This window comes from Drosophila albomicans, chromosome X, assembly GCF_009650485.2.
Source record: "Drosophila albomicans strain 15112-1751.03 chromosome X, ASM965048v2, whole genome shotgun sequence".
In the NCBI taxonomy this organism is placed as follows: domain Eukaryota; kingdom Metazoa; phylum Arthropoda; class Insecta; order Diptera; family Drosophilidae; genus Drosophila; species Drosophila albomicans.
Window position 1 is genome coordinate 25423011 of NC_047627.2, and position 25066 is coordinate 25448076.

Below are 25066 nucleotides of genomic sequence, written 5' to 3' on the forward strand. Positions count from 1 at the left end.
CAAGCTTCAATCTTTTGCAATTCAAAGTGACTACAAAATTAGAAAAAAAGAATTAACAGTATTATTCATAAAATAAACTAAATATATATACCATTAAAATACCAATGCACTAAATACTGAAACATTTGTATATTAATATACTACTACATTCAAAATATACCATAGAACAAAAAAAAAAAACAATTAAAAGATGAAAGACAAAGAAGAAGATAAACTACCCATTTTATTATTATTATTATTATATATTATTTTTATTATAAAATACCAAAACATTAAATACTAATGCATTCAAAATATACCATACAACACAAAATAATCGAGTTTGTTACTATCTAATGAAATAAAAGTAATCTTTGTTTCAAATTACTAAATCGAATTAAATTTTCTTTCTAGTAAAGTCAACTGTATTAAATAAATACAAAAGTATTTGCACAAAATGCAACTTTAATATAAAATAAATACAACTTAAAGACAATTTGTAGGGAAATTAAACAAGCTTTGGTCTTGCAACGATAATAAACTAGTTTACTATAATCTAAAGTCTTTTAAATTTAACGACTCGCTAATTGTTCTCATTTTGCGCTAGAGTTGCGCGTCTGCCAATGCGAAATGGAAAGGAAAGGTAAAGCAGTTGCTTTGCTGTCTGTTGTTTGTCGTGTCTTCATTCGCACAGTGCAATTATAATCTTGGCAATGATCTTATGATTGATGCAACAACAACTTTGCAAGTTGGCTGCCAAAATGATGTCACTTGATGCGGCTTACTTACGATGATGATAATATTAATCATATTTTTGCTCATATTTCATACTTATGCAATGCGGACGGTGTTCGGATGCGGATTTTTATTGTATGTACATTTGATCCTGGGATGCGGTGTGACCCACATTGAAAGTGAAAGGATAGAGAGGGAGATATATGTATGTGTGTGATTATTGCGAGGGGATTAGCAAAGGGCGCCAGAGGGGGAAATTACGAGTTCGAGTCCGGTTGGCAGCTGCTCAACAATCAAATGAGAGGAAGAAAACAAAACAAAAAAAAACACAGACTTAAACGAAAGACTTAGGCAACGAACTTGGCAGTGTTGAACCAGTGTTGCCACCTCACATTTACATTTACATTCGCATTTACATTTGCAGGTCTTTAATTGTTGTTGACGGACACTTGGCACTTGTTGTGCTTGGGTGGCTGCCTGATTTCGGACACTTGGACACTTCCAGAGCAGCGGCATAACATAACACTGCGAAAGTTGCGGCAGTTGCAACCCAGACGCGCAGTTCAACGACCAGAGTTACCGCAACACCCGACACAAATGCAAAACTCGCGTTTTCTCCATATCGTATTTCCCCCACTTTTCTGTCTAGCGTTTCAGGGTCAGACCTTGACAACAAAATTAATTGTTCGTCTCATAGTCCACGCACTGAGCGAGAAACTAGTGCGAGAATCTCTTCTACAAGAAGAAAACGAAACCAGAAATATACAAAAAACAAAAATAAAACAAACGTGACAATGCGCAGTTAAAAAAAAACAAAACAGTTTACTGTGGTGGCCTAATTAAATAACAATTTGCGTCAAAACGTCAACTTCAAAATCTTTGCTGCGATGCAAAATAAAAAGACTATTCGACTTAAGTGTACCCTGTAAAAAGTATAGAGAAAAAATAAGGGATACACAGCAAAAAAAAGTATATAAATAAAATGAAAGAAAATTAAGCATTTTGGACTTCAGTATTAAATTGCTAACTTAATATTATTTGAGAATACTAAATACCTAATATACATAGTAAATTTAGTATATAGAGCATGGAAACTAAACGGAGCACAGAAAAAACTCGAAACAATTAAACATTTTCTGCTTAAATTTCATATAAACTTTTAGGTATTAAATTCAGTAATAAATAAATACTGCTTGAGGCTACACGTATAGCAACAAAAATTAAACATTTTCGGCTTGATTTGAACCTGGATTTTGGAGTATTCAATCTAGTATTAAACTGTTAAATTTATACTACAATAAATGCCTTATATACTAGATTGATGCTAAAAAAAATGCTCAAATCAATCGAATCTTGCCTAACAATGTTTATTATTAATATTATTATTTAATAGAACTCTCGCGAATCATTCTTCGCGATGTCCTCGGTTTAAATGTTGCGTATTAAATAAATACTGTATTGTTGTATTAAAAAAAATACTTATATATCATTTAAGTATTATGGTCTCACATTTTAATAACGTATTTAAGCGTTTTTGATTTAAATGTCCTTTTTGATGTCCTTGGTTTAAAGTTATGCGATTTGGTATAAAGTTGTTCGTCAGGAGTATTAAAAAAATACATATGTATATAAATATTATGGTATTACATTTTAGTAACGAATTTAAGTATTTCAAATATAATCCAACATTTTTTTTTCCGCGTATATTAATGAAAGATGTTTTCTTTGTATAAAGAGCATTAAGTTGATATCAATTATTAATTATAGATTGCAAATAATATATGTATAAGTATATAAAAATTGAACTCATAAAAATCATGAAAAATTTATTCAATAACAATTTCGCAATATTTTGTATTCACATTACAGAGCGAGGAAACAAATTTCAGCCAAAAAAAAGTCTTTTGTTTTAATGCAAATTATAATCGTTACGAGTTGTTCAATCCAATAGCTGAACACCTCGATTACAGGGTATTAAGCGACAGTTTCGATTTCAACAGCGTGAGCTTAAGTTATCATTTGTGGAATCTTTCTTTCATTCGGCGAGAACAAAAGACACACAAACGCATTCAAAAAATTTTGTATGTCAACAAGTTCACATTCAATAGTTTTGAGGCCGAACAATAAATTAGATAATATTGCGAATGCCAACAATAATTTCGAGTTGTGTGCGTTCCCGTTGCCCATTCCCCTTTCCCTTCTCTTTTGTCTTGCCACTTTTCCCCCTGTTCCATAATAATCCTTTTGTGCAAGAGAAATGGTTAATCACATGGGAAATTTAAATCGATCTGCAGACGATCTCTTCTCTTCTCTTTGTCATTGCCTTGATTTGCCACCTGTGCTGTGCTTTGCTGTGTGGCACGCCACACGCCATGTAAGACTCAAAAGCCCATAAAGAGGTGTTAAATAATTTCATTTCTTTAATTGTTGTTGTGCTCATTTGTTAACTGCGTCTGCGACTGAGGTTGAGACTGAGGCTGAGACAGAGAGTGGAGCGCCCCAAGGCGCCAGTTGTTATTTATGGCTTTTACGCCTCTTTCATACATATACCCTGTAACCACATGCATCTCACGCAGCGGGTATGATAATGCAATGGAGAATTTGTAATCAACTGAGAGAAGTTTGGTGGTCGAAACGTGCAACTAAAGAGCAATCAAAACAGCTTCAAGTTAAAGATCTTTTTTAGACATTTCGAGTAGTTCGACTAAGACAAAAGTTTAAAAAAGAAACTGTTTAATTGCAACTTGTAACTTACTTAAATATGGTCACACTAAAGGCAAGTTTTCTTTGGCGAAGAGTCTTTTATTAAGAAGCATGAATACTACGGCAAAACTGGAATTTTATACTACAAATTATGCTGTACAAAAAAGGATAACTTTGCAATACTTAAATTCCATTTCAATTTAGGGAAATTTTACTTCGAGCAGCTGAACAAAAAGTTTTATAATGTTTAAAATATCCTTATTATCATCGACAATATTATCTTATCAAAAACCAACATTAAAAAAATCCCTAATCGAAATATGAGGGCACACTGTTTCTATAGCCATAAAAGTCCCATTTTTTTAATATATGGTCACACTTTTTCTACCATTTCTCCTTTCATTGTGAATATAATAAGGCTTTGCTTATGCTTTTGTTGAGCCTAAAATTTGAAATACAAATGTAAAAATACAAAAAGTCAAAACGAAAATTCAATATACTAACAAAATATACTATTAATTTAATAATATACTAACTATTAACTAATAAAATGTACTACTTATTTACATATATACTAACTAAAATAATATACTAATAATTTACTAATACCATATACCTACAACTAACTGACATAAAATACTACTAAACTAATACTCACTAATATACTAACTACCAACTATCATAATATACTACTAATATACTAACCACCAACTAAATATACAACTTTCTTATAGTTAATTTCCTATTAAACAAAGAGGAATAATAATTGTATTGTATTTTACAGGGTAATGCCAAGTCGAGCACTTTCACTTGTTTATATTGTTAATTTTGTTTCGTTGCTGGGTTGAGGCCAAAGAAAGACAGCCAAGGAGAAAGAGAGAGCAAGATAGGGTGATCGAGAGAGAGGGTGAGATGGAGGCACAGCCACAGTAAACGAGGTAACATTTCATTTTAATTTCTTATTTGTTGCTATTTGTTATTTGTTGTTAAAGTGCAGCCACAACGAGCTCACATTCACATTCACTTTTGTCCCGCATACCCTGTAGCAAGTTCCCTAAAGGGTATGACAAGCTTTAGCTGCATTTCAACTATAAATTATCTGTTGTGATAATTATAACTAAGAGTGTTTGAAAGTCGTATTCAGTGCTCTCTTTGCTTTGTTCTGTTAACAGTCCATTGGCTGCTCCCCGCCCAATTCATGCTTCGGCCGGGTCAACCACACTCTACGCAATGTTGCAGCACCGCAACCACCACCGCATCAACAACAGCGACAACAACAGCTAGCGACTGAGCGCTCTACACGCATCAGAGTTCAACTGGCCAAGAGTTACATAATGGGCCGCCAAGCTAAATGTTATTTATCTTGTGAATCAGTTATTATAATTAGCTTTGGAAACTATGTGAAATGCGTGTCATTCATACTAAGGTTCATTTGACTAACGTTCATGGGAGCTAGCCAGAGTGAAAGAGCTAGCGACCGAGTTACCAAAGAGAGAGGGAGAGAAAAATGAATAATGAATATAGAACTGCATGAATTATAAATAAGAATTAAGCCAAAGGTCTTTAAAGCATGTGCTTTAGAAATAATGCTTAATAAATAATTTGAATTTATCTTCTCTTTTTAAACAAATAAATAAATAAGAATTACTCTCTGATAAATGAAATTTGTATTTCAAAGCGTGACCATAAAACTTAGTTTTGACATCTACAAAATATTAATCCATAAAAAGGCGAGTATTCAATATTTCACTCCACAATAAATACACCTCACCCATTTAATGAAAGGATGTAAAATATAGTAAGTTTAAATTGTCTTAAGTTAACAAGAGCTAAGGCGAAAAACCTGAATATGTTCACAAAACTTGACAGCTAAATATTTAGTATTCTGACAAATTTAAGGAAATTATAAACCACAAATAGCAACAGTCGCTTGACAGTGATACATTCTTTACAAATTTTTAACAAATGCGGTATTACAGCTAAAGTATACCAAATATACCGAAAATATAGTAAAATGTACCGAAAGCGGTTTTTGATATTTTGCATTTTCAACAAATGCAAGACTGCGATATTATCAGTAAAATGTACCAAATGGATATACCGAAAAAATACTGAAATATGCCGAAAGCTATATTTCAACAAATGCAAAAATGTCGTTAAAATATACTGAAGTATTCTGGAACATATATTCGGTATATCGATATACTATTACAATTTAAACAAACATAGAGTGCAAAATATACTAAATCGTTAACCAACGTCTTTTTTTGCTGTATCAAATAATTTCTTCAATAAATTCTAAGATACTTTTTATCTGATTGCAAACTTCAAAGAATGATAAAGAGGGTGATATACTCGTAAAATACTGAAATATATGGAAAGCTATATTTGGATTATCGTAAAAATATAGCAAATGAATATACCTAGACAATACTGAAATATACCGAAAGCTATATATGTATTATACTAAAAAATATACCGAATTTATAAACCCAGAAAATATTAAAATATATTGATATACTACTACATTCAAAATATACTAAATCGTTAACCAACTTATATGAATATATATAAAATTCAAGAACTTCTGAGATATTTATCTGATCACAAGCTTTTCAGAATCATAAATAAATATATCGATATACTTCTTCATTCTGAAAATATACCATAGACTGCAAAATATACTAAATCGTTAACCAAAGTATATGAATATATATGAAATTCAAGAACTTCTGAGATATTTATCTGATCGCAAACTTTTAAGAATCATGAAAACACTCTACTTTTGTGTAGGCATTCTGACTGCCTAATTAAAATAATAATAATTCAATTTCAATAAAAAAGCGTTAAGGTAAGACAATAATAAATATCAATTTAAACAGCACAACAATTACAGTTCACAGTAAATAAACCAATTAAAAATTTCACATGCTTTGTTTCGATAAATTGAGCAAATGAAGTGATTGTTATCAAGAAGGTAAAGTTTATTTTTTATAGTTGCATTACAAAATGCTTAGTGCATTGTAAGGATTTTGCACCAATTGTAAAGCAATAAATATTGCACAGCGATCTGGCAGCGCTGATATGCGCTAAGTTGGCAGCGCCAGCTTGACAGTTGGCAGTTGAGTGTGTTTAGTATGCAACCTCCATAAATGTGGATGGTACTGCAAAGGAGAACTGACGAATGTGTTTAGTATGCGGTTGCGACAAAGTTGAATGTGCCACGAATGAGTTTTACCAACAAACTAACTGAGAGAAAAACCCGAAACCAAAACAATAAACACTAAACACTAATCAGCGCCATCGTTTGCTTAGCAAACAACAAAGTTTCACGCAACGAAACTTTTCCGAGGTGAATCATTAATCATGAACTCACAGGACAATCCCAAAAGCGAAACAAACGAAACTCGTTACAGTTGAAACGGTTATCGAAAGATGAACATAACGCAGTTGGTGGCCACTTACCAGGATCGCTCCGGCGAACAGATGAATCAGATTAACGAGTATGTGGCCCGAGCTCTGCTCCACGTGGTTCACACACATATCCTGAGCGTGACGCCGTCGCTGGTGCTAACGCTGTGTTGTCGCAACAATCACACGTGCAACTTCTACAACGAAATGATGAGCATCCTATTTCGCAGCTGGGGCATTGCGCCTGCGTTGCAGATTGTCACCGTCGAACAGGGCGTGGGAAGGCAGCGTTATGTGGCCGGGCGTCGGCATTACAATATGATCTTCACCGATTCGTATGCGGCATTTGCGGAGATCGAGGTGGAAGCGTATTCCAAGGAGTACAATTACAATGAGCACTATTACATCTTTCTGCAGGCACGCGATCACATGCTGCTGAGCGAGATGCGACGCATCTTCGCCCATTGCTGGCGACATCAGCTCATCAATTGCAATGTCCAGGTGCAGACGGCGAATGGCGACATCAAGTTGTACACGTATTTGCCCTTTGGCGTTGGAAGTTGTGCCAATATGACGCCGACGCTGATCAATCACTACAACGGCAGCCAGATGCAGCATCCGCGTTTGTTTCCCCGCAAACTGGGCAACTTCTATGGCTGCCCCTTGCGTGCCGCCTTGTGGCACATGCCGCCGTTCATCTAGCTGCAGGGCAGCGGCCCCGAGGCTCATGTCAGCGGCGGTCTCGAGGGTCGATTGCTGCAAACGCTTGCGCTGCGCCTCAACTACAGCATCGTCATCCATCCGCCGCCAGTCGAGGAGGAGGAGCCCATGAGCAATGAGGCTATCAAGATGGTGAGTTCAGATCTCGAATTTTTCTCTTTTTTTCTTTAATGACAGCTGCAGCTTATCTCATTTCTCTTTCGCTAATGGGAGCTGCAGTTAATTCGTTCATTTTTCTCTCTCTCTCTCTCTCTCTAATGGGAGCTGCAGCTTATCTGCTTATCTCTCTCTAGCTAATGGAAGCTGCATCTAATCTGATCGTCTCTCCCTCTCTTCCTCTAATGGGAGCTTCAGCTAATCCGTTTGTCTCTCTCTTTAATAAAAGCTTCATCAAATCCGTTCATCTCTCTCTAAAGGAAGCTGCAGCTTATCCGTTAGTCTCTCTCTTTAATGGAAGCTGCATCTAATCCGTTCGTCTCTCTTTCTCTAATGGAAGCTGCATCTAATCCGTTCGTCTCTCTCTCTCTAATGGCAGCTGCAGCTAATCCGTTCGTCTCTCTTTCTCTCTCTAATGGGAGCTGCAGCTAATCCGTTCGTCTCTCTTTCTCTCTCTAATGGGAGCTTCATCTAATCCGTTTATCTCTCTCTCTCTCGTTCTCTATATCTCATCATTGCCTGCTCCTCGCCAGCTGCAACGCCATGAAGTCGATTTCTGCCTGGGCGGCGTGCGTCAAACGGTGCCTCGCAGCTTGGTGGCCACCTCGACGCACAATTATCATCAGACCAGTGTGCGCTTTGGCGTCCTCGGTGCCAGCTATAAGCTCAGCTCGCTGGACATTCTACTCTATCCGTATCCGACGAGCATTTGGCTCGGCATTGGCGGCGTCTTTGTGCTCGCCGCTCTTCTACAGCTGACGCTGGAGCGTCTGCTGCCTTCGCATCCGGTGCGTGAGTTCATTGTGCATCTGCTGAACTTGCAGCTGATCTTTGTGGGCATGCCTATGATGCAGGCACCCACGCGCTACAATACGAAACGGATTTATTGCATTATGCTCATGTTTTACACATTGCTCATACGTACCGTGTACCAGGGCAAACTCTATCACTTGATACGCACGCATCAATTGAATCGTCTGCCGCAGTCCATCGATGAACTGGTGGAGCACAACTACACCGTCGTCCTGTCCAACGAGATACATGAGATGCTCGCCGAGATTCCCACTGTGGAATTCATGCGATTTCATCGTATGGGCGGACGGAATACGCCCATGGAGAGCTTAGAGTATTTGGCCGCCCGACCGTATGATAATCGTTTGGTCGCCGCCGCTGGGCTGGATTTCTTTTTGCGCTTCAATCGCTTGGCTGCGTATCAAGCGCAACTGGAGCAGGAGACGCCGCCGAGCTTCGAGCTGATACCGCAGGACATCATTGATCTGCAGTTGACGATGTATTTGCGCAAGCATTCGTTTCTCACCGACGAGTTCAACGATCAGATCATGTGGATGCGTTCCGTGGGTTTGCTCGCCTTTTGGGCACGCTGGGAATTGGACGAAAACTCTTCGGGCATGCAGCTGGCGAACAACTTTGAAATGTTTGGCCTGCAACAGTTGTATGTCATATTCGTGATGGTGCTCGTTGGCCTGTTGCTGAGCACGCTGCTCTTTGGCCTCGAGCTGCTCTCGAAGCGATATCCGCGTCTGCAGCGTTGGTTTTTATCACATTAAAAGCGATCTATTTTATTTGAAAATCATTTGATTAACTGTGCGTTTGTTTTTACAAGAAGCTTCAGCAGCTAGATGGCGCCAAACAAATTTCATCAAGTTAGCAGCTCCGCAACGTCCAAAGTCTGTTAAGTTGCAGTTTAACAGCACTGCTAGCGACAAATGCTGTTAAGTTTGCCAGCGGCAAAAGTCGGTTTGGTTTAAATTATGCAAAATTTTGGGGAGACAATTTTTTGTTTTAACACATTACATATAACTCATTTTTAACTCATTTTCAACACTCAATTTGTTATGTTTCTTGCCATTCACAGACAGGTTCGCATCGTAGATGGCGCCAAAAACCAATGGAACACGTTTGACACTATTAAAATTGTGCACAATGTGCATTGCACATATTTTCATTCACGCTGTATTAAAAGAATATTATGCCATTTCATCATTTTTATCGATATACCGCTTTTCGTGGTTTCACACATGTTCATTAATTACAATTGTTTAAGTTGAACAACAAAAAAATATATTTTATTCACACCGTCCAAAAACACAACACACGCGTCTAAAAAAATAGCGCAAACTGAAGCGACGGTTGCCAACAGCGCTGTTAACATATAAAACGGCATTTTTCTAATGTAACTGAAGTTGGTCACACACAATCAAAATGGCCCCCAGCTGAAACTTAACGGTTGAGAAAAACTTGCATTTATTTTTGCAAGTTTATTTACATTTTTGTACGTTTTTATTTTAATTTTTCATCATATCAAATTTAATTATTTTGTTTGCGTTGTAACAAATTAACATGTAAGTTGTTGTCAGCTTTAGAAACGATTACAACATCAAAATTTCACAGAAAAGGAGTAAGAAGAAGAACTGGAATAAACGTAGAATTGCTGCGACGTTTAAAATTCGTGATCCAGCTCAGGCTTGCTCTTATAGTACAAGTACAAAGTCTTGCGGGTCTTATGCACTACTTTATTGGAGTTAAGCGATGTGTCGGTAACGTAGCCCCTTATCTTATTGACTATCTCCTCAAGTCTATTATTCCGTTCATTCAGCTCGAAAATTGCGTCATCGGCAGCAGAGGAGCGCAGCGTTTTGACAATGGAGTCCAGGTAGTCTCTGCTGATCCTGGGATCGACCATCGCAGCTACTTCTCTCGAAGGTGACACTTTATCTGAAGTCTTCTGCTTTCGAGCAGCTTTTTCTGAAGGCTCCTGCTTTAAAACGCTATTATTTGAAGCTTCTTCCTGAATTAAAGCATCATTGCTTGAGGACTCATGCTTTGAAGCATCATTGTTTAAGGACGCTTGCTTTGGAGCATTATTATTTGAACACTCCTGCTTAAAAGCATCATTGTTTGAGCATAATTCCAGCTTTAAAGCACTATTGCTTAAAGATTCCTGCTTAGAATGATTTTTATTTGACAACTCTTCCTGCTTTGAAGCATCATTATTTGCAGACTCTTTCTGTGAAATGGATTTCTCTGCTGTCAGCAATTTATTGAAAAAGATCAATTTGACCTCTTTTGATGCCTCATTCAATGATGTATCGAATTCCGGAGTCCCAGGATTCACTTGCAACTTCGGCATGGACGAGGCGAGTGTCGAGAAGGAGGTCTGCAGCTTGCCGTCCAACATCTGATAGATGTTTCCCATGGAGTCAGTCTCGACTTTTTGCCAATCCATCATGCAAGGCTCAGCAGCCAATGAAGATGCTGCTGGTATATGAAGGGAATTTAGGGTTAAGGAATTGACTGCAATTTTGTTAATATTGAATCTTTACTTACCAGGTGCATTACGTCTGCGCATCTCCGGCCTATTGACCAGACTCTGTGAACGCGGCGCCACACGTACTTTGTGGGATCCCTGTTGGTCTGCTGGCTTGGAAGGGATCGCGATGCTGTTGCTGCGTTTCACTTGCGCGTTCGATAAAAGATACGACTTTCTACTGATTCGTTCTTCGGCGTTCTTCTTGTTGTGCATGTAAAATTTATGAAACCAGAGCATAAACTTGTTGTTGGTCAACCTTTTAATGCACTCCTGCTGCGCTGCATCCCGAAAGGTGCGTAGCTTGGCAAGTGCACGATGCAATAGGCAAAAATTTCTATCGATCTCAACGGGTAGAGTGCAATTGAAGATCACCTTCTTCAGATTCATCACTTGGGGAAAGAGTTTGTGCACCAACTGACAGTAGATGACGCCGGTCTTCATCTCGCTGAGATCCTCGAGCTGAATACCGAGTTCATCAAAGACCCAATTTAACAGGAAACGTGGCGACTTCTTATCGCTGTCCAAAAGAGGCACATACTGAGCACTGACAGAAGTGGATCTACTCATCTTGATAGTTATCTTCTGTTACTTTAATGTAAAACCTCTGAACTTGGAGAAGAGAAGTGTAGGAATTCTTTAGTTATCTTTTCAAAAGAAGCGTAAGAATTCTGTAGTTATCTTTTATTGTTATCTAACTTCTGTTCCTTTTAAATTTAGAAGAATTAAAGTAGTTACTCGTAAGATAAATCCAATAAGCTAAATTAATCAAATTCGATTCCTGTTCTAAATGTTTACTGTATTTGCAAATCTACGCTATTCATGTTCAATTAACAAAAAAACTATGGTAGTATAAAATTGTAAATAAACAGCTTAGTTTATTCTTAAGATTAACGTATATCAACAACGAATTGTTAACCGCGTTTTAGAGTATCCTCAATTTAAAGGATAGAAGTGTAGAAAGTCTATTTTTACTATCTTCTTTTTCATTTAAATTAAGAAGAATTAAAAGCACGCTTGTCTTTTATATCATGACTCCAATGTATACTATATACTATAATGATTCCTGATCTGTTTACTACATTTGTAAATCTGCTCTGTTCATTTTTAATGAAAAACAAAACTATGAGAATGAAAAGTATTTAAATGTATTAAAGAACTTAAAATATGCAAACAAGTTCGCTATTAAAGTTGTTTGTACTCACCACTCGCTGTTTTATGTAACCAAACTTGTAACTTTATTAAAATTTATAAAACGTTACAATATATAAAGATTTTAAGAAATTTGTCTAGTAGAGATGTAAAATTCTTCGAAATTCGAATTGCTGCTTACACTGACTGAGCGACAAAGCATATCAAAAATGCTCACAGCTTGCTTTGATCTTAGGAAAGTAACTTCAAATTGCTTTTGAGCATCTAAAATCAAGACTTAGGAACACACAAAAACTCTTGAGGAAATTTTCTTTCGAATTGTTGAACAAAACTCTTCTTGAGGAAATTTCCTTTCAAATTGTTTAGAATTTAATATTAATTCATAAAACACAAAAACTCATGAACTTCATTTCAAATTGTTTAGCATCTAAGATTAAAACTTAAGAACACAAAAACTCTTCTTTGGGAAATTTCCTTTTGAATTGTTTACCACCTAAAACTAAAAGTTAAGAACAAATTGTTTGTCATCTAATATTAAGACATAGACGGAATTTCATTTCAAATTGCTTAGCATCTAAGATCAAGACTTAGGAACACACAAAAACTCTTCTTGGTGAAATTTCATTTCAAATAGTCGAACATGAGATAGAACACAAAAACTCTTCTTGTCTACATTGAGCTAACACGCTCCTCGTTTAATCGATGATAAAATGGTACATTGAGAATTAGAATTAGAGACTGTAGTAGAACTGTCGACTGTCCAGATAGAGAGCGATGCCCACCCAGACGAGAGTGTTCCACACGCTCTCGAGCAGCAGCAGAAAATGCGTGTTCATCGCCCCAATGCGCCAATGCCAGGGCAACATTCGATGCATTATTGTGTGTCCCACATACATGATGATCGCATTCATGCCGCACTCGGTGAATGGATAACCGGACCACCATTGACGCACATCGATCACATAGTAGAGCAGCGAGAGCAGCAGCAAAGCCAACGCGACTGTGACAAAGACAAACGACAGCGACCACAGATTCTTGTTCACCGGAATGATTCCGTTCTCCCTCGAGAATCCACACAAGGCGCCGCCCAGCAATCCCAACAGCAAGGCCCCAAGCAGCCAGCGCTTGAGACGCGACTGCCAAGTGGGATGCACCAGCAGCGTGACGCCTGCGAAGGCGCCCAGCAACGTTTGCACCACGCTCAAGACGCAGCCTAGAAAGAGACGGAGACGGAGAGAGAGAGAGAGAAAGGTCATTAGAGCAAGAGAAGTGAATTTGTTTAACAAATTTCAAATTTTACATAATTTTTAATTAAAAGATAGATTATTTTTATAGGACTAGATTCAAATATGTATAGAATTTTAAATTAAAAAAAAAGATTATTTTTTAATGAAGTAAAAAGTGAATTTCTTTGACCAGTTTAAAATTTTACATAATTTTCAATTAAAAAGGATTCGATTTCGTAAATTTGTTTAATAAATTACATTTTTTAAATTTGTTAAATTTAATTTAATGGCTATGTTATCTTCTAAAAAAGTAAAAAGTCAATTTCTTTGACAAATTATACTTTTATAAATTTTTCGTTAAAACTTGTGAGAAAACTACAGTCGAGTGTGCTCGACTATGAATACCCACTTTGAATATAAGTAAATAACCGGTATTATTATTTAAAAATATACCAAATACAATAAATATACCACAAAAATACTAAAATGTGTCAACAGTTATATTTGGTATATTGATATAGATCCAGATCCTAAATATACTACAGACTGGAAAATATACCAGAATGTCAGCCAAAGCAACTAAGTAGGAGTTTTTTCTTCTGCCATACAAAAGTATTTCTTGAATAACTTTTACATTTTCTATCTTATCGCAATCAACTAACTGAATATAATATTTATATATAAAAATAGTAGAAGTTATGAAAGAAAAACTTTTGTACGCCTACAATCTGGAATATTTTGCACTCTGTGGTATATTTATGATCTAGATCAATATAAATATACCAAATATAGCCTTTTTACATATTTTAGTAGTTTTGCGGAGTATTAATTTGGTATATTTTAAAAGTAATACCACTCTGATAGCTTTTTTACTTGTTATAGATTTCAATTATGAATAACAAAATAATAAGAGTATAAGTTCTTTATATAGTACTCACCAAAGATGCCCTCGGGATCGAAGGCTGTGGCATCGTAGACATACTTGGCCGTCGGATGCTGATAGATGTGCGCCTGGCCAAGCACAAGCTCATCCACATAGCCAGCAGCACCGCCAATGCACTTGGGATTGGCGGCATTCTGTGACTTGCCCCCGGGACCGAGGTAACCCAGCGGACAACCCGGCACGGGGAGGCCAAAGGTCAAGCCCAAATAGGTGGCAATGAGGGCGAGAAGCACAGCCAGCTCGCCGCTGAAGAGGCAGATGTCGTAGATGGCACGTTGCCAGGCACGCTGTGGACTCAGCTGATCGCGTCGGCTGCAGAGCGTGTGCAACACGCCGGCAACGAGATAAGCGATGCCGAAACGCTGCAGGACGCCCATCAGACGCAGTTGCTCCAGTTGGGGACCACTCGCCGAATTCAGACAGAGACCGATTGCAAACAGTTTGCAGGCACGCCACACGATGCGGAGGCAAATCTGGGATTTGCTGATGCCACGCGACAGTTGAGCCTTGATCGAGAGCGGAATGCAGACGCCCATGATCCACAAGAAGCTGGGGAAGACGATGTCGGCCAAGTGGAGACCATTCCAGGCGGCATGCTCGATCCATTGATAACCGCCGCCGCCGCTGTTCACGAATATCATCAACACAATGGACAAACTGCGCCACAAACAGAGATTTCATTTAATTGCCAATTTCAGTTTAGCAGCATCTCACTTACCCGCGAAAGGTGTCCAGACTGCGCAGCCTTTTGCGTTGCGTCGCCTTAGCGGCAGCATCGCCAATGCTATCAGCAACGGCGGCAGCTTCGTCATAGCGATAACGATGCCAGGCACAGCTGAGAAGCTTCAGCAGAATGAGGAATGCGGCCACCAGAACGAATACAGAAAGGAATGCTGTAAAGTGCAAGTAACATATGTTAAATAAGGCTAATTAACAGCGCACAAACAAGTGCAACATCAATACAGAAAGGAATGCTGTAAAGTGCAAGTGAAACAGCTGTTAAATAAGGCAAATTAACAGAGCAAAAACAAATGCAACATCAATACAGAAAGGAATGCTGTAAAGTGAAAGTAACAGCTGTTAACTAAAGTACGCTAATGAGGCAAATTAACAGCGCAAAATAAGCGAAGTTAACAGCTCAAAAGCCAGTGCGGCGCGCTGTTAAAATAAAAGCAAAGTTAACAGCAAACAAACAAGTGCAACACGAATACAGAAAGGAGCGCTGTAAAGTGCAAGTAACAGCTGTTAACTAAATTATGCTAATGAGGCAAATTAACAGCGCAAAATAAGCGAAGCAAGTTAACAGCGCAAAAACAAGTGCAGGGCGCTGTTAAAAATAAGCGAAGCAAGTGCAACACGAATACAGAAAGGAACGCTGCTAACTAAATTATGCTAACAAGGCAAGTTAACAGCGCAAAAACAAAAGCGGCGCGCTGTTAAAAACAAAAGCAAAGCAAGTTAACAGCGCAAAAGTAAGCACTGTTCAATAAAATGATGCTAATGAGCTTGTTGATAAATTATGCTAATCAGAATTGTACAAATTGAGCATTTGAAATGCTAAAGGTTTAATTAGAATACAATTTGTTGTTTTCTAATGAAATTGAATGTGATTTGAGATTTGAGATTTAACGCTTGGTTACTCACCATAATTGATGGGTACACCCGGTTTGTCCACAGCAAAGTTGCAGCTGCCGTTTGAGAGCAGTGTGAGATTGTAGACGCCAAATTCTTGAAGATCGCTGCGACGCAAAGCGCACAAAGCTGAACTGCCGAGTGATGGCGTGGGGCGGACAGGGGGGGTGGAATAGCAGGTGCAAGAAAGAGAAATCAATAGAGTTGATCGAAAACAAAACACGTACAATACGTATGTAGGTGTGTGTGTGTGTGTGTGTGTGTGTATGTGGCCATAAAATGTATACAATAAGTAGAGGGAAAGAGCGAAAGTTGCATTGTGAGAACAATTGTTATTGGCAGGAAAACGAGGCGTAAGCAGATGATGATAATGATGATGATGACGACAATGATAACGTAATCGCAGTCATCTCCAATTTAACATGCTCAAGTCCGCCAGAGTGCCCGAGTGTCGAAAGCGCCCTCTGGCGGACTAATGAAGGATGTAAAATTGAGCAAAGCAGCTAATCAATTACAAGTGGGTCGTAAATACACACAAACACACACACACACACACACGTACACACACACGTACACACACACGTACACACACGACGTATAGCGACTTACACATTATCGTAGGCATAGTGACCCTGATCGTGTGCATAAATTTTAAAGCTCAACGCGTAGTCTGAGCTAACCGTTTCCACTAACGCCCCAGTATCAGGCGGCAGAGATTTCACTTTGGTATAGGGACACTGCAAGAGGATATCACATTTAAAAAGAGACATTTAATTGGCGCCAAACGAGTTCCACAATACCGTATAGCAGTTGTCCGATAGCGTATAGAGATAACTATGCTCGGCGTACTGTGATTCCAGATACAAATACGCTTGATCGACGCTCAATTCACGCATATCCAGATCCCGCCAATGGGGATCCGTGTACTCGACCAGAAACGACATTGTTTGTTTGTTTTGTTTTGTTTTGTGACTATGGGTACACGAGGTCAATTATTATTGTTGTCGAAAGCCACTCGATGTGAATTATTTTGCACTCGATATGGTGCCGTTGACGACTAAACTAACTGCGCTCAAGTTGCGCTGCAAAATTGCCATATCGACGCCTCTTTTTCGTGTATACAAAATGAAACCGAAACTATTTCGAGTGCGCAATAAAAACAAAACGCAAGTCCAACAACAACCGCAATAACAACAATCACAAACAACACAGAAAAGCAAAGCAAAAACAAGAATGGATATGCTTCGAATCACGACGTCCGAATACACTTACCACACAATTCGACATTGTATGAGGTGTTGTGATGAGTAAAGGGATTAACTAAAATCAAACACATAAGTAAACAACAGCAACAAATGTATACATATACATAAACATTAGTTTCATTTTGCAATATTTATAATATATTTGGAAGTACGCTGCAACTTGAGCATCGAAATCATAGTGCTCTGCATAGCAAGTGCCGTTGACACAAACTCGTTATAGTGTTGCGTAATGGTCGATCTGTGTTGTGCAAAACGCCGATGTTAATGTTAAACTAATCGATAACATTTAGCGCTGTGTCTGTCGGCCGCTCTAAGCAATTTGGCGCCACTGATTTGAAAATTCAAATTTTAATACGTATACGTAAAATAGTAAATAGTAATAGTTCAATTTATTGAATTTCTATAAACGTTGAATGAAAAACTGTTTAGTTTAATATATTTTTACAATTACTTGTTGTAATGCTTGACAATTAAAGATGATAATAGAACTTTCGATTATGCAGATATAGAGCAATGGCCACCCAAATCAAAGTGCTCCATACGTTTTCGCACAACAGCAGAAAATGCGTGTTCATCGCTCCAATCGCCCAATGCCAGGGCAACACATTAAGTATAAACAAATGACCCAAAAACAAAATTATGCCATTCATGCCACATTCAGTGAATGGATATCCCGACCACAGCTGCTGCACATCAACCACATAGTATATTAGCGAGTACAGCACCAAAGACATGGCAACCATGACGCAGACAAACGAAAGCGACCAGAGAGTTTTGTTAAGGGGTATGAGGCCCTCTTCCTTGGAGAAGCCACACAAGCCGCCACCGAGCAACCCCAAGAGCAAAGCGCCGAGCAACCAGCGCTTGAGACGCGACTGCCAAGTGGGAAGCAATTGAATGGAGATGCCAACAAAGGAGCCCAGAATAACGTGCGCCACGGCCATCACACTACCTGTGTGAGAGTGTGATGGATAACATAACCGATAGAGACAGAGACAGAGAGTCTTACCAAAGGGACCCTCCGGGTCATAGAGATACGTGTTGTAAAGACCTGTCGCACCGTATGGTTCAGATAAGTTCATCGTGCCCAACAGGCGATCCACTAGGAAAGCGCCGCCGCCCGTGCAAGGTTGATGGGCAAGATTCTGTGATGTGCCACCGGGGCCAAGGTAACCCAGCGGACAATTGGGCACGGGGAGGCCAAAAGTCACGCCCAGATAGGTGGCAACGAGAGCGAGGAGCACGATGAGCTGCACACAAAATGGAAGAAGATCACGGCCATCGAGCAGCTTGCGACGAGTGCACAGCGTTTGCAAGAGGGCAACCACGAAGTAGCTAATTCCCAAACGTTGCAGCACGCCCATCTGACGCATAGTTTCCAGTTGGAGGGAAAACATCGAATTCCAGAATATGCCCAGAGCAAATAGTTTGCAGGCGCGGCAGAAGATGCGCCAACAAAGCGCGGATTTGCTGATGCCACGCGACAGTTGCGCCTTGATCGAGAACGGAATGCAGACGCCCATCATCCACATGTAGTTGGGAAAGACAATGTCCGCTAAGTTGATGCCATTCCAGTAAGCGTGAGCGATCCACTTGTATTCACCGCCGCCGTTGTTCACAAATATCATTAGCACGATGGTCAGACTGTAAAAAATGAGTGAGAAATTAAAATGCACAATCGAAATTCGAATCATTTGAATGTAAATCACCCGCGAAATGTGTCCAGGCTCCGAAGACGCGCTTTGCGCCGTTGCGTTGATTCGTCGGCTTCATCGTTTGCGTTATCGGCAAGGACGATAGTTTTCGCATATCGATAACGTCGCAAGCCGTAGCAGAAAAGCTTTAATAGCAGCAGAAATGCAGCCGTTATCAGAAATACAGAGAGAAACGCTGTAAGTGTAAATTATAAATTATGTACATTATAAAGAGTTTGTTTTAATTTAATTTTGCAGGCCAATGGAATGAAAGTCCTACTAATTTGCCTAAGTTGGCAGCTCTTTGCCGAGCCACTATTTAAATTTAACGGCGACAAATTGCATACAGACCGTAATTGACATTCACTCCTGGCTTGTCCATGACAAAATTGCAGCTGCCATTCGCAAAAAGCGTCAAATTATGAACACTAAATTCTTCCAGACGAGCTCGAGACACCGTGCACATAGCAGAGCTGCATTATCAACAAAAAAAAAGTATTTAAAGCAACCTCTAAAAAGAGTCCAAAACTTACACATTATCGAACCCATATGGCCCCTGATCTTGGCTATATATTTTCCAGCTTGTAGCATAGACAGTGTCTACCGGCTCTGCAGAAATATTTCCAGCCGGCAGAGGTTTAATTAAGGAGAAAGGACACTGCAAAGAAAAATCATTGAAGTGCACAATAATGCTCAAATTGTAAAGCACATACCGTATAACAGTGATCGGTAACATAATATAGATAAGTGGTTTCGGGATATTGAGACTCCAGATATATAAAGGCTTGATCCACAAGCAGTGCACGCATATCCAGATCCCGCCATTGGGGCTCCGTATATTCTACCAGAAACGACATTTTGTCAAGAAGAGACATGTTCAAATAAAAATGTTTCAGCAACGTCACCAGCTATACTTAAATTAAATTGGCATATCGAGGAATCTGTTAGTTATAGCAAATTAAACCGCATCAATATGGAGAGTTTAAATCGAAAAAATCGAACAGTTGATACTCTAACCAGTGAAAAATGTATTTTATTTTAATATATTTTAATATTTAATTTGTTTCTTATTGAAATTAATAAATTAACGTTACAATTAAAATAACGTTTATTTTTCTTTTTGCATTTGAATAAAAATGATAATTGAAGCTCTGTAAGTGTTAACACTGTTAAAGTTTACATTGTTGCTATTAGTCAGCCAGCAAGCTAATTATCACTAAGAAGTGAGCACAATTAATTGCTTTTTCATTTACCTAAAATATTTAGTTTGATTATAGGAGTTACTAAAGTAAACTGATATAAAAACGAACCAAGCATTTACAAACAGTTAGCGTTAGCAGACAATGAGACTGTTAAAGTTATCGATATCACGATAACACTGTTAGCGCAGTCAGCTGTTGCCGCTTTTGATGAGTGTCCACAAGTAATTGTTGCTGTGCTGTGTTTCGGTTTTTTTTTGTTTCTTCGCTCTGTGTGTGTGTGTTTTTTGTGTGTGCCCTGCAAATGGCCAACGCAACAGCAGCAACAAACACAGGAACATCGGCATCAGCAGTGAATAACAGCAACAAATTGGAGACGCGACGCCTGTGCGCTTTAACATTCTTTGCCAAGCTGCATCCGGGCGATGTGTGTGGCAGCAATGGATTGCCTTTAACGCCCAATTCGATTGCAATTCTGGGGCGTTCCCAGCGACTGAAGCAGCTGCAGCATGCGAATCTCTGCCAGTACTTGGATGTGGTGCGTGGCAAGCATGGTAAGCAAAGAGATCTCCTTTGACTATATGAATTACTCCCTCTCTTTGGCTTCTTAGAACGCACCATTGTGGTGTCGGAGTATGTGGGCCACACGCTGGAGGAGCATGTGAAGCGGCATGCCAACACACCGCTGAGCAACACACAATTGCTGCGCATCTTCTATCAGGTGGCCAAAGCTCTGGACGTGTTGCATGCGCACAAACTCGTCGTCCACAATCTGGAGCCACGGCACATACTCATCGAGCAGCAGCAACAGTTGGAGCAGGTGAAGCTCTTCAACTATGGCCTGCATCACATGACCAAGGGCGGCGCCTATGTGCCCTTTCCCTTGGGCAATGTGCGCTATATGGCGCCCGAACGTTTGCTCGGCGCCAATGGGAGCATCAAGAGCGATGTGTGGTCGTGGGGGATGTTGCTGCTGGAGCAGCTGTTGCATGTGGAACTGTGGCCCCGTCTCAAGCTGAGCAACATCGCCTGGAAGCTGTTGGCATTTGTGCGCAGCAACAGCAGCAGCGGCGGCGGAGCTTTGGTGCTGGAGAAGATTGCACGCGAACATCAGCGCTGGGAGATGTATCAAGAGTTGCCCCACGAGTTGCGTCACCTGCTCGAACGTTGCTTGAGTGTGCTCCCGGCTCAGCGTCCACTGCCCTCGGAGTTGTTGCAGCACAAATGTTTTGCCGATGCCGCTGAAATGTTGCAAGTGGCATCGGAACATCAGCAGCTGGAACAATTGCCGCTGCTGTTGCGCTGTCCGCTGGCACAGATCTATCATCTGTGGCAGCTGGCTGGCGGCGATGTCCAGGCCGAGCTGAAGAAGGAGGGATTAATACGCAGCGAGGCGCCGATATTGGCTCTCCCGCAAATTGTTCGACTGAGCGGATCGAGCGTTTGTCCGCCTCGGAGTCAATCGTATTTGATGGACGAACGGATTGTGCTGCTCAAGCTGCAGCCGCTGTTGCAACGTTTGAGTCGCCTCCCCGCCAGCGTTTATTTCCCGTTGTTGCAGTCGCAACCACGCCGGCAACAACAACAGCAGCAGCAACAAGATCTGCAACAACAACTGCCACTTTTGATCAGGGAACGCGACATCGAGTATCAATTTCGACGCGTCCGTCTCTTCACCCGCCTTCTACACGGCTTTCCACACACCGCCGACCAGCTGCAACGTGAGGCAGCGATCGATATTCCTCCGCTGTTGCGCGGCCCCGTCTGGGCCGCTCTCCTCGGTGTCCTGCCCAATGCCAGCTATGCGAAGATCGATAAGTTCACCGCCACCACAACCGATCGACAGATCGAGGTCGATATTCCCCGCTGCCATCAATACGATGAGCTGCTCTCCTCGCCCGACGGGCATCGCAAGCTGAAACGTCTGCTCAAGGCCTGGGTCACCGCCCATCCGCAGTACGTTTACTGGCAGGGACTCGACTCGCTGACGGCGCCCTTTCTCTATCTCAACTTCAACAACGAGGGTGAGTTGAGCAAGCAACAAGAACATTATTAACTCTAACTCTGACTCTGATCTTTGCTTACTCGAGAGTGAGATCGAAACAGCAAAGTCTAAAATGAGGTGGAAAAGAGGCGACTTAATGCTTGAGCAGATGCCAAGACTTTGATGCTTTCATCTTCTCAACCATTAATTCGCATTTTTCCATCTCATTTTATTTAGTTTATGAATTGTTGAATTGAAAAGCTTTTATCTTGGAATATCTTTATTATAGATATAATACTAAATCAAGTTTATAGTATATTATTTGTATAAGTAGTATATATCAAATACTATCTGCTTAGACTATTATTATTGTGATTGAAAAGTTAATCAAAGTTATAATATATATAGTTCGATTCTAATTATTTATACCAAATCATGTTTATATCAGGAATAGTATATTGACGGTTAATTTTTCTATCTCATATTATTTTAAGGCGACTCCAAACCATCTCATTTCAAGATGGATTAATGAAACTAAATCAAGTTCATAGTATTTTATTTTTATAAATGGTATTTACTAAATACTATCTAGTTAGATTATTATTGAAAAGTTCTAACAAAATTATAAACTTATCTTAAGCTAACGGTAGATTACGATTATAGTTCTATATTTATAGTTCGATTATATTTATTGATACTAAATTATATTACTAGTATATTATTTGTAAAAATACTATAATCATTGTGATTGAAAAGCTCTAACAAAACTAAAATCATGCCTCAAGCTAACGCTAGATTATGGCTATATTTATATGTTCATAGTTCGATTAAAATTATTGATACTAAATTATGTATATAGTATGTTAACGCCCCCTTTTTAAACCCGATACCCATAGGGTAGATAACTTTGTGCCTGCAGGCACGATATGACCATGTCAGTCCGTATAAAAAACTCTAGATCTCAGAGACTAAGGGGGATTGAGCTATATTTTCGACAGGAGATATAATGTTTACACGCAAGCAATGTTTATTTCACATTTTTGTCAAATCCAACATCGCAAAACGAAAATAGCTCGAATCCGAGGATGGAGTCGTAATTTTTGGTACATACCACAATAACTGCAGTATTTATGGTTCCAAAATTTAACTTGCGAACACATAAAAATTGTATTTAATATAAATTAGTCATTTAATAACTTGTGTATGACAAGAAAATGGCTATAGCAATCGGATCTTCGTTGCTTTTGCTGACAATCTGGTATATTTTATACGTTATGGTATATTTTATACACTATGGTATATTTTCAGAATATGTTTTTATTGCACTCACAGTCGAGCACACTTGGCTGAAGCTTAAAAGTGGTAGCTAAATTATCAATTTGATTTCATTTTAATTATATACTCTAGATGGTTGCCTTAAACTACCGATAGATTATGCTAATAGCTACATATTTTTAATTGCATTGTTATCATTGATATTATATAGTGTTTATAGTATGCCTGACTGATTGACGATCCTGTTATTCTCTTCTTTTTCAGAGCTAGCATTTCTGAGTCTGTTTCGCTTCATACCGAAGTATCTGCAGTGGTTCTTCCTGAAGGACAACTCGGCCATCATCAAGGAATACCTGAGTAAATTCTCACAGCTGAGCGCATTTCATGAGCCGCTGCTTGCCCAGCATTTATCGAGCATCAACTTTATACCCGAACTCTTTGCCATACCCTGGTTTCTCACCATGTTCTCGCGTGAGTTAGATGAAGCATATTTCAATTCCAGAAAATTCTTATTATAGTTATCATTTTTTTGTAGATGTATTTCCGCTGCACAAGATACTGCATCTGTGGGATAAACTGATGCTGGGCGATAGTTCGTATCCGCTTTTTATTGGCATTGCGATACTGAAGCAGCTGAAGAGCACGCTGCTCAGTTCGGGCTTCAACGAGTGCATTCTGCTCTTCTCCGATCTGCCCGACATTGTCATGGAGAACTGTGTGATCGAGTCACAAAAGATGTACGAATGCACGCCCAAAAGCATCACGCATCGACAGCACGCATTGCGCACTCAAGCGCCGCATGTTTTGGTAAGATCGTGACTTCAACTCGAAGATGTCTTTCTCACCTTGCTTTGCAGGACATTGGCTTGGCGGAGGTGGAGCTGCAGCATCTGCAGTCGGAGCAGTGTCCTCGGATCAGTGCCAAGGATGTTTACCAGCTGCTGCAGCAGGCGCCCAACGAGCTCGCTCTCATCGATCTGCGCAGCGTTGTCGAGTATTCCCGGGTCCATGTGCCGCATAGCATCAACATTCCGTTTGCGACAGTGCTGCTTGGCGAGCAGCGTCTCGAGGCCCTCAATGTGCCCTATTTGGAGGCACAACTGCGCGGTCGCATTGTCGTCTGTGTCAGCAACATACATCAGCATGCCGTGGAGGTAAGTTGTAACTGAATTGAATTCGAATGGGAATCTCTAAACATTTCTCTCTTTCTTCTCGCAGTTCTCGCACTTTCTGGTCGCCTGTGGTGTGCTGCGCACCTGCATTCTACACAAGGGCTTCAACGTCCTCCACTCCATTGAGCCAAATATACTCATCTCGAATTAATTAAGCGAGTCGGAAGGGGAATTATTCCCCTGCCTGCTTATTTTCCTACTTATCGTTATCATATCCCCTAATCGCTTTGCTCGCTTTGTCCGTAACTTAAGGCCATCTATCCGAAAGTGTACCATATTGCAAGCAATTTTTATTATGTATATGTAAATAAGCATAAAGTAACTGTGCATTATGAAAACTTTTATAAATCTGCATTGTACTCGAAATTTCAATTGTGTGATTATTTCGCGCCCTTTAACAGAAAGTGTTAACAGTTCATTTGACTGTTACCGCCCATTGCACTTTAACATGAAAGCTGCTCCGTTTTGCGTTAACAGTGCCAAAACTTCGCT

At 39.6% G+C, this 25066-nt stretch overlaps 6 protein-coding genes across 8 annotated transcripts in view; 2 read left to right on the plus strand and 4 right to left on the minus strand.

Moving 5' to 3' along the window:
- Window positions 1-6900, minus strand: part of LOC117569192 (sex-lethal homolog) — a 29783-nt gene extending 22883 nt beyond the window's left edge. The window contains exon 1 of the mRNA XM_052008620.1: window positions 6883-6900. The gene's annotated coding sequence lies outside the window, so the exon portion shown is untranslated. The remainder of the gene's footprint in view (window positions 1-6882) is intronic.
- Window positions 6853-9272, plus strand: LOC117569181 (uncharacterized). Its single transcript, XM_034250253.2, is given in 2 exon segments — window positions 6853-7680; window positions 8238-9272. Coding segments are annotated over 2 exon segments (1863 nt in total).
- Window positions 9273-9927: 655 nt separating this feature from the next.
- LOC117566100 (uncharacterized) lies at window positions 9928-12373 on the minus strand. 3 transcript variants are annotated; one of them, XM_034245573.2, is made up of 3 exons: window positions 12238-12373; window positions 11053-11639; window positions 9928-10983 (listed from the first exon to the last, which is right to left on the minus strand). In XM_034245573.2, the coding sequence occupies exons 2-3, from the start codon at window positions 11600-11602 to the stop codon at window positions 10166-10168; spliced, it is 1368 nt and encodes a 455-aa protein (XP_034101464.1). In that variant the 5' UTR covers window positions 11603-11639; window positions 12238-12373; the 3' UTR covers window positions 9928-10165. The 3 variants fall into 3 exon arrangements, with proteins under 3 accessions (XP_034101464.1, XP_051864583.1, XP_051864584.1); XM_052008623.1 differs by having other exon boundaries at window positions 11053-11644; XM_052008624.1 differs by having other exon boundaries at window positions 9929-10980; window positions 11053-11644.
- Window positions 12374-12832: 459 nt separating this feature from the next.
- LOC117568741 (heparan-alpha-glucosaminide N-acetyltransferase) lies at window positions 12833-17163 on the minus strand. Its single transcript, XM_034249567.2, has 6 exons — window positions 16786-17163; window positions 16595-16722; window positions 15998-16119; window positions 15072-15246; window positions 14349-15010; window positions 12833-13397 (listed from the first exon to the last, which is right to left on the minus strand). The coding sequence occupies exons 1-6, from the start codon at window positions 16927-16929 to the stop codon at window positions 12916-12918; spliced, it is 1713 nt and encodes a 570-aa protein (XP_034105458.1). The 5' UTR covers window positions 16930-17163; the 3' UTR covers window positions 12833-12915.
- Window positions 17164-17659: 496 nt separating this feature from the next.
- On the minus strand, window positions 17660-19822 carry LOC117566089 (heparan-alpha-glucosaminide N-acetyltransferase-like). Its single transcript, XM_034245566.2, has 6 exons — window positions 19658-19822; window positions 19478-19602; window positions 19296-19417; window positions 18960-19140; window positions 18260-18894; window positions 17660-18202 (listed from the first exon to the last, which is right to left on the minus strand). The coding sequence occupies exons 1-6, from the start codon at window positions 19817-19819 to the stop codon at window positions 17721-17723; spliced, it is 1707 nt and encodes a 568-aa protein (XP_034101457.1). The 5' UTR covers window positions 19820-19822; the 3' UTR covers window positions 17660-17720.
- Window positions 19823-20346: 524 nt separating this feature from the next.
- Window positions 20347-24940, plus strand: LOC117568648 (TBC domain-containing protein kinase-like protein). Its single transcript, XM_034249447.2, has 6 exons — window positions 20347-20697; window positions 20755-22167; window positions 23667-23873; window positions 23938-24209; window positions 24260-24556; window positions 24621-24940. Exons 1-6 carry the CDS (start codon window positions 20448-20450, stop codon window positions 24723-24725), a joined length of 2544 nt encoding a protein of 847 aa, XP_034105338.1. The 5' UTR covers window positions 20347-20447; the 3' UTR covers window positions 24726-24940.
- Window positions 24941-25066: the final 126 nt, after the last annotated feature.

Bases quoted from the DNA above. Each gene is read 5' to 3' on its own strand.
- LOC117568648 (XM_034249447.2), top strand. From the start codon at position 20,448: ATGGCCAACGCAACAGCAGCAACAAACACAGGAACATCGGCATCAGCA. The intron at 23,874-23,937 runs GTGAGTTAGATG...ATTTTTTTGTAG, and splicing joins GTTTCTCACCATGTTCTCGC to ATGTATTTCCGCTGCACAAG. The intron at 24,557-24,620 runs GTAAGTTGTAAC...TTCTTCTCGCAG, and splicing joins TACATCAGCATGCCGTGGAG to TTCTCGCACTTTCTGGTCGC.
- LOC117566089 (XM_034245566.2), bottom strand. From the start codon at position 19,819: ATGTCTCTTCTTGACAAAATGTCGTTTCTGGTAGAATATACGGAGCCC. The intron at 19,603-19,657 runs GTATGTGCTTTA...TTTTCTTTGCAG, and splicing joins TTACCGATCACTGTTATACG to TGTCCTTTCTCCTTAATTAA. The intron at 18,895-18,959 runs GTGATTTACATT...CATTTTTTACAG, and splicing joins AGCCTGGACACATTTCGCGG to TCTGACCATCGTGCTAATGA.
- LOC117566100 (XM_034245573.2), bottom strand. From the start codon at position 11,602: ATGAGTAGATCCACTTCTGTCAGTGCTCAGTATGTGCCTCTTTTGGAC. The intron at 10,984-11,052 runs GTAAGTAAAGAT...TTCATATACCAG, and splicing joins GCGCAGACGTAATGCACCTG to CAGCATCTTCATTGGCTGCT.
- LOC117568741 (XM_034249567.2), bottom strand. From the start codon at position 16,929: ATGTCGTTTCTGGTCGAGTACACGGATCCCCATTGGCGGGATCTGGAT. The intron at 16,723-16,785 runs GTATTGTGGAAC...ATCCTCTTGCAG, and splicing joins TATCGGACAACTGCTATACG to TGTCCCTATACCAAAGTGAA. The intron at 16,120-16,594 runs GTAAGTCGCTAT...ATCACTCGGCAG, and splicing joins CACTATGCCTACGATAATGT to TTCAGCTTTGTGCGCTTTGC.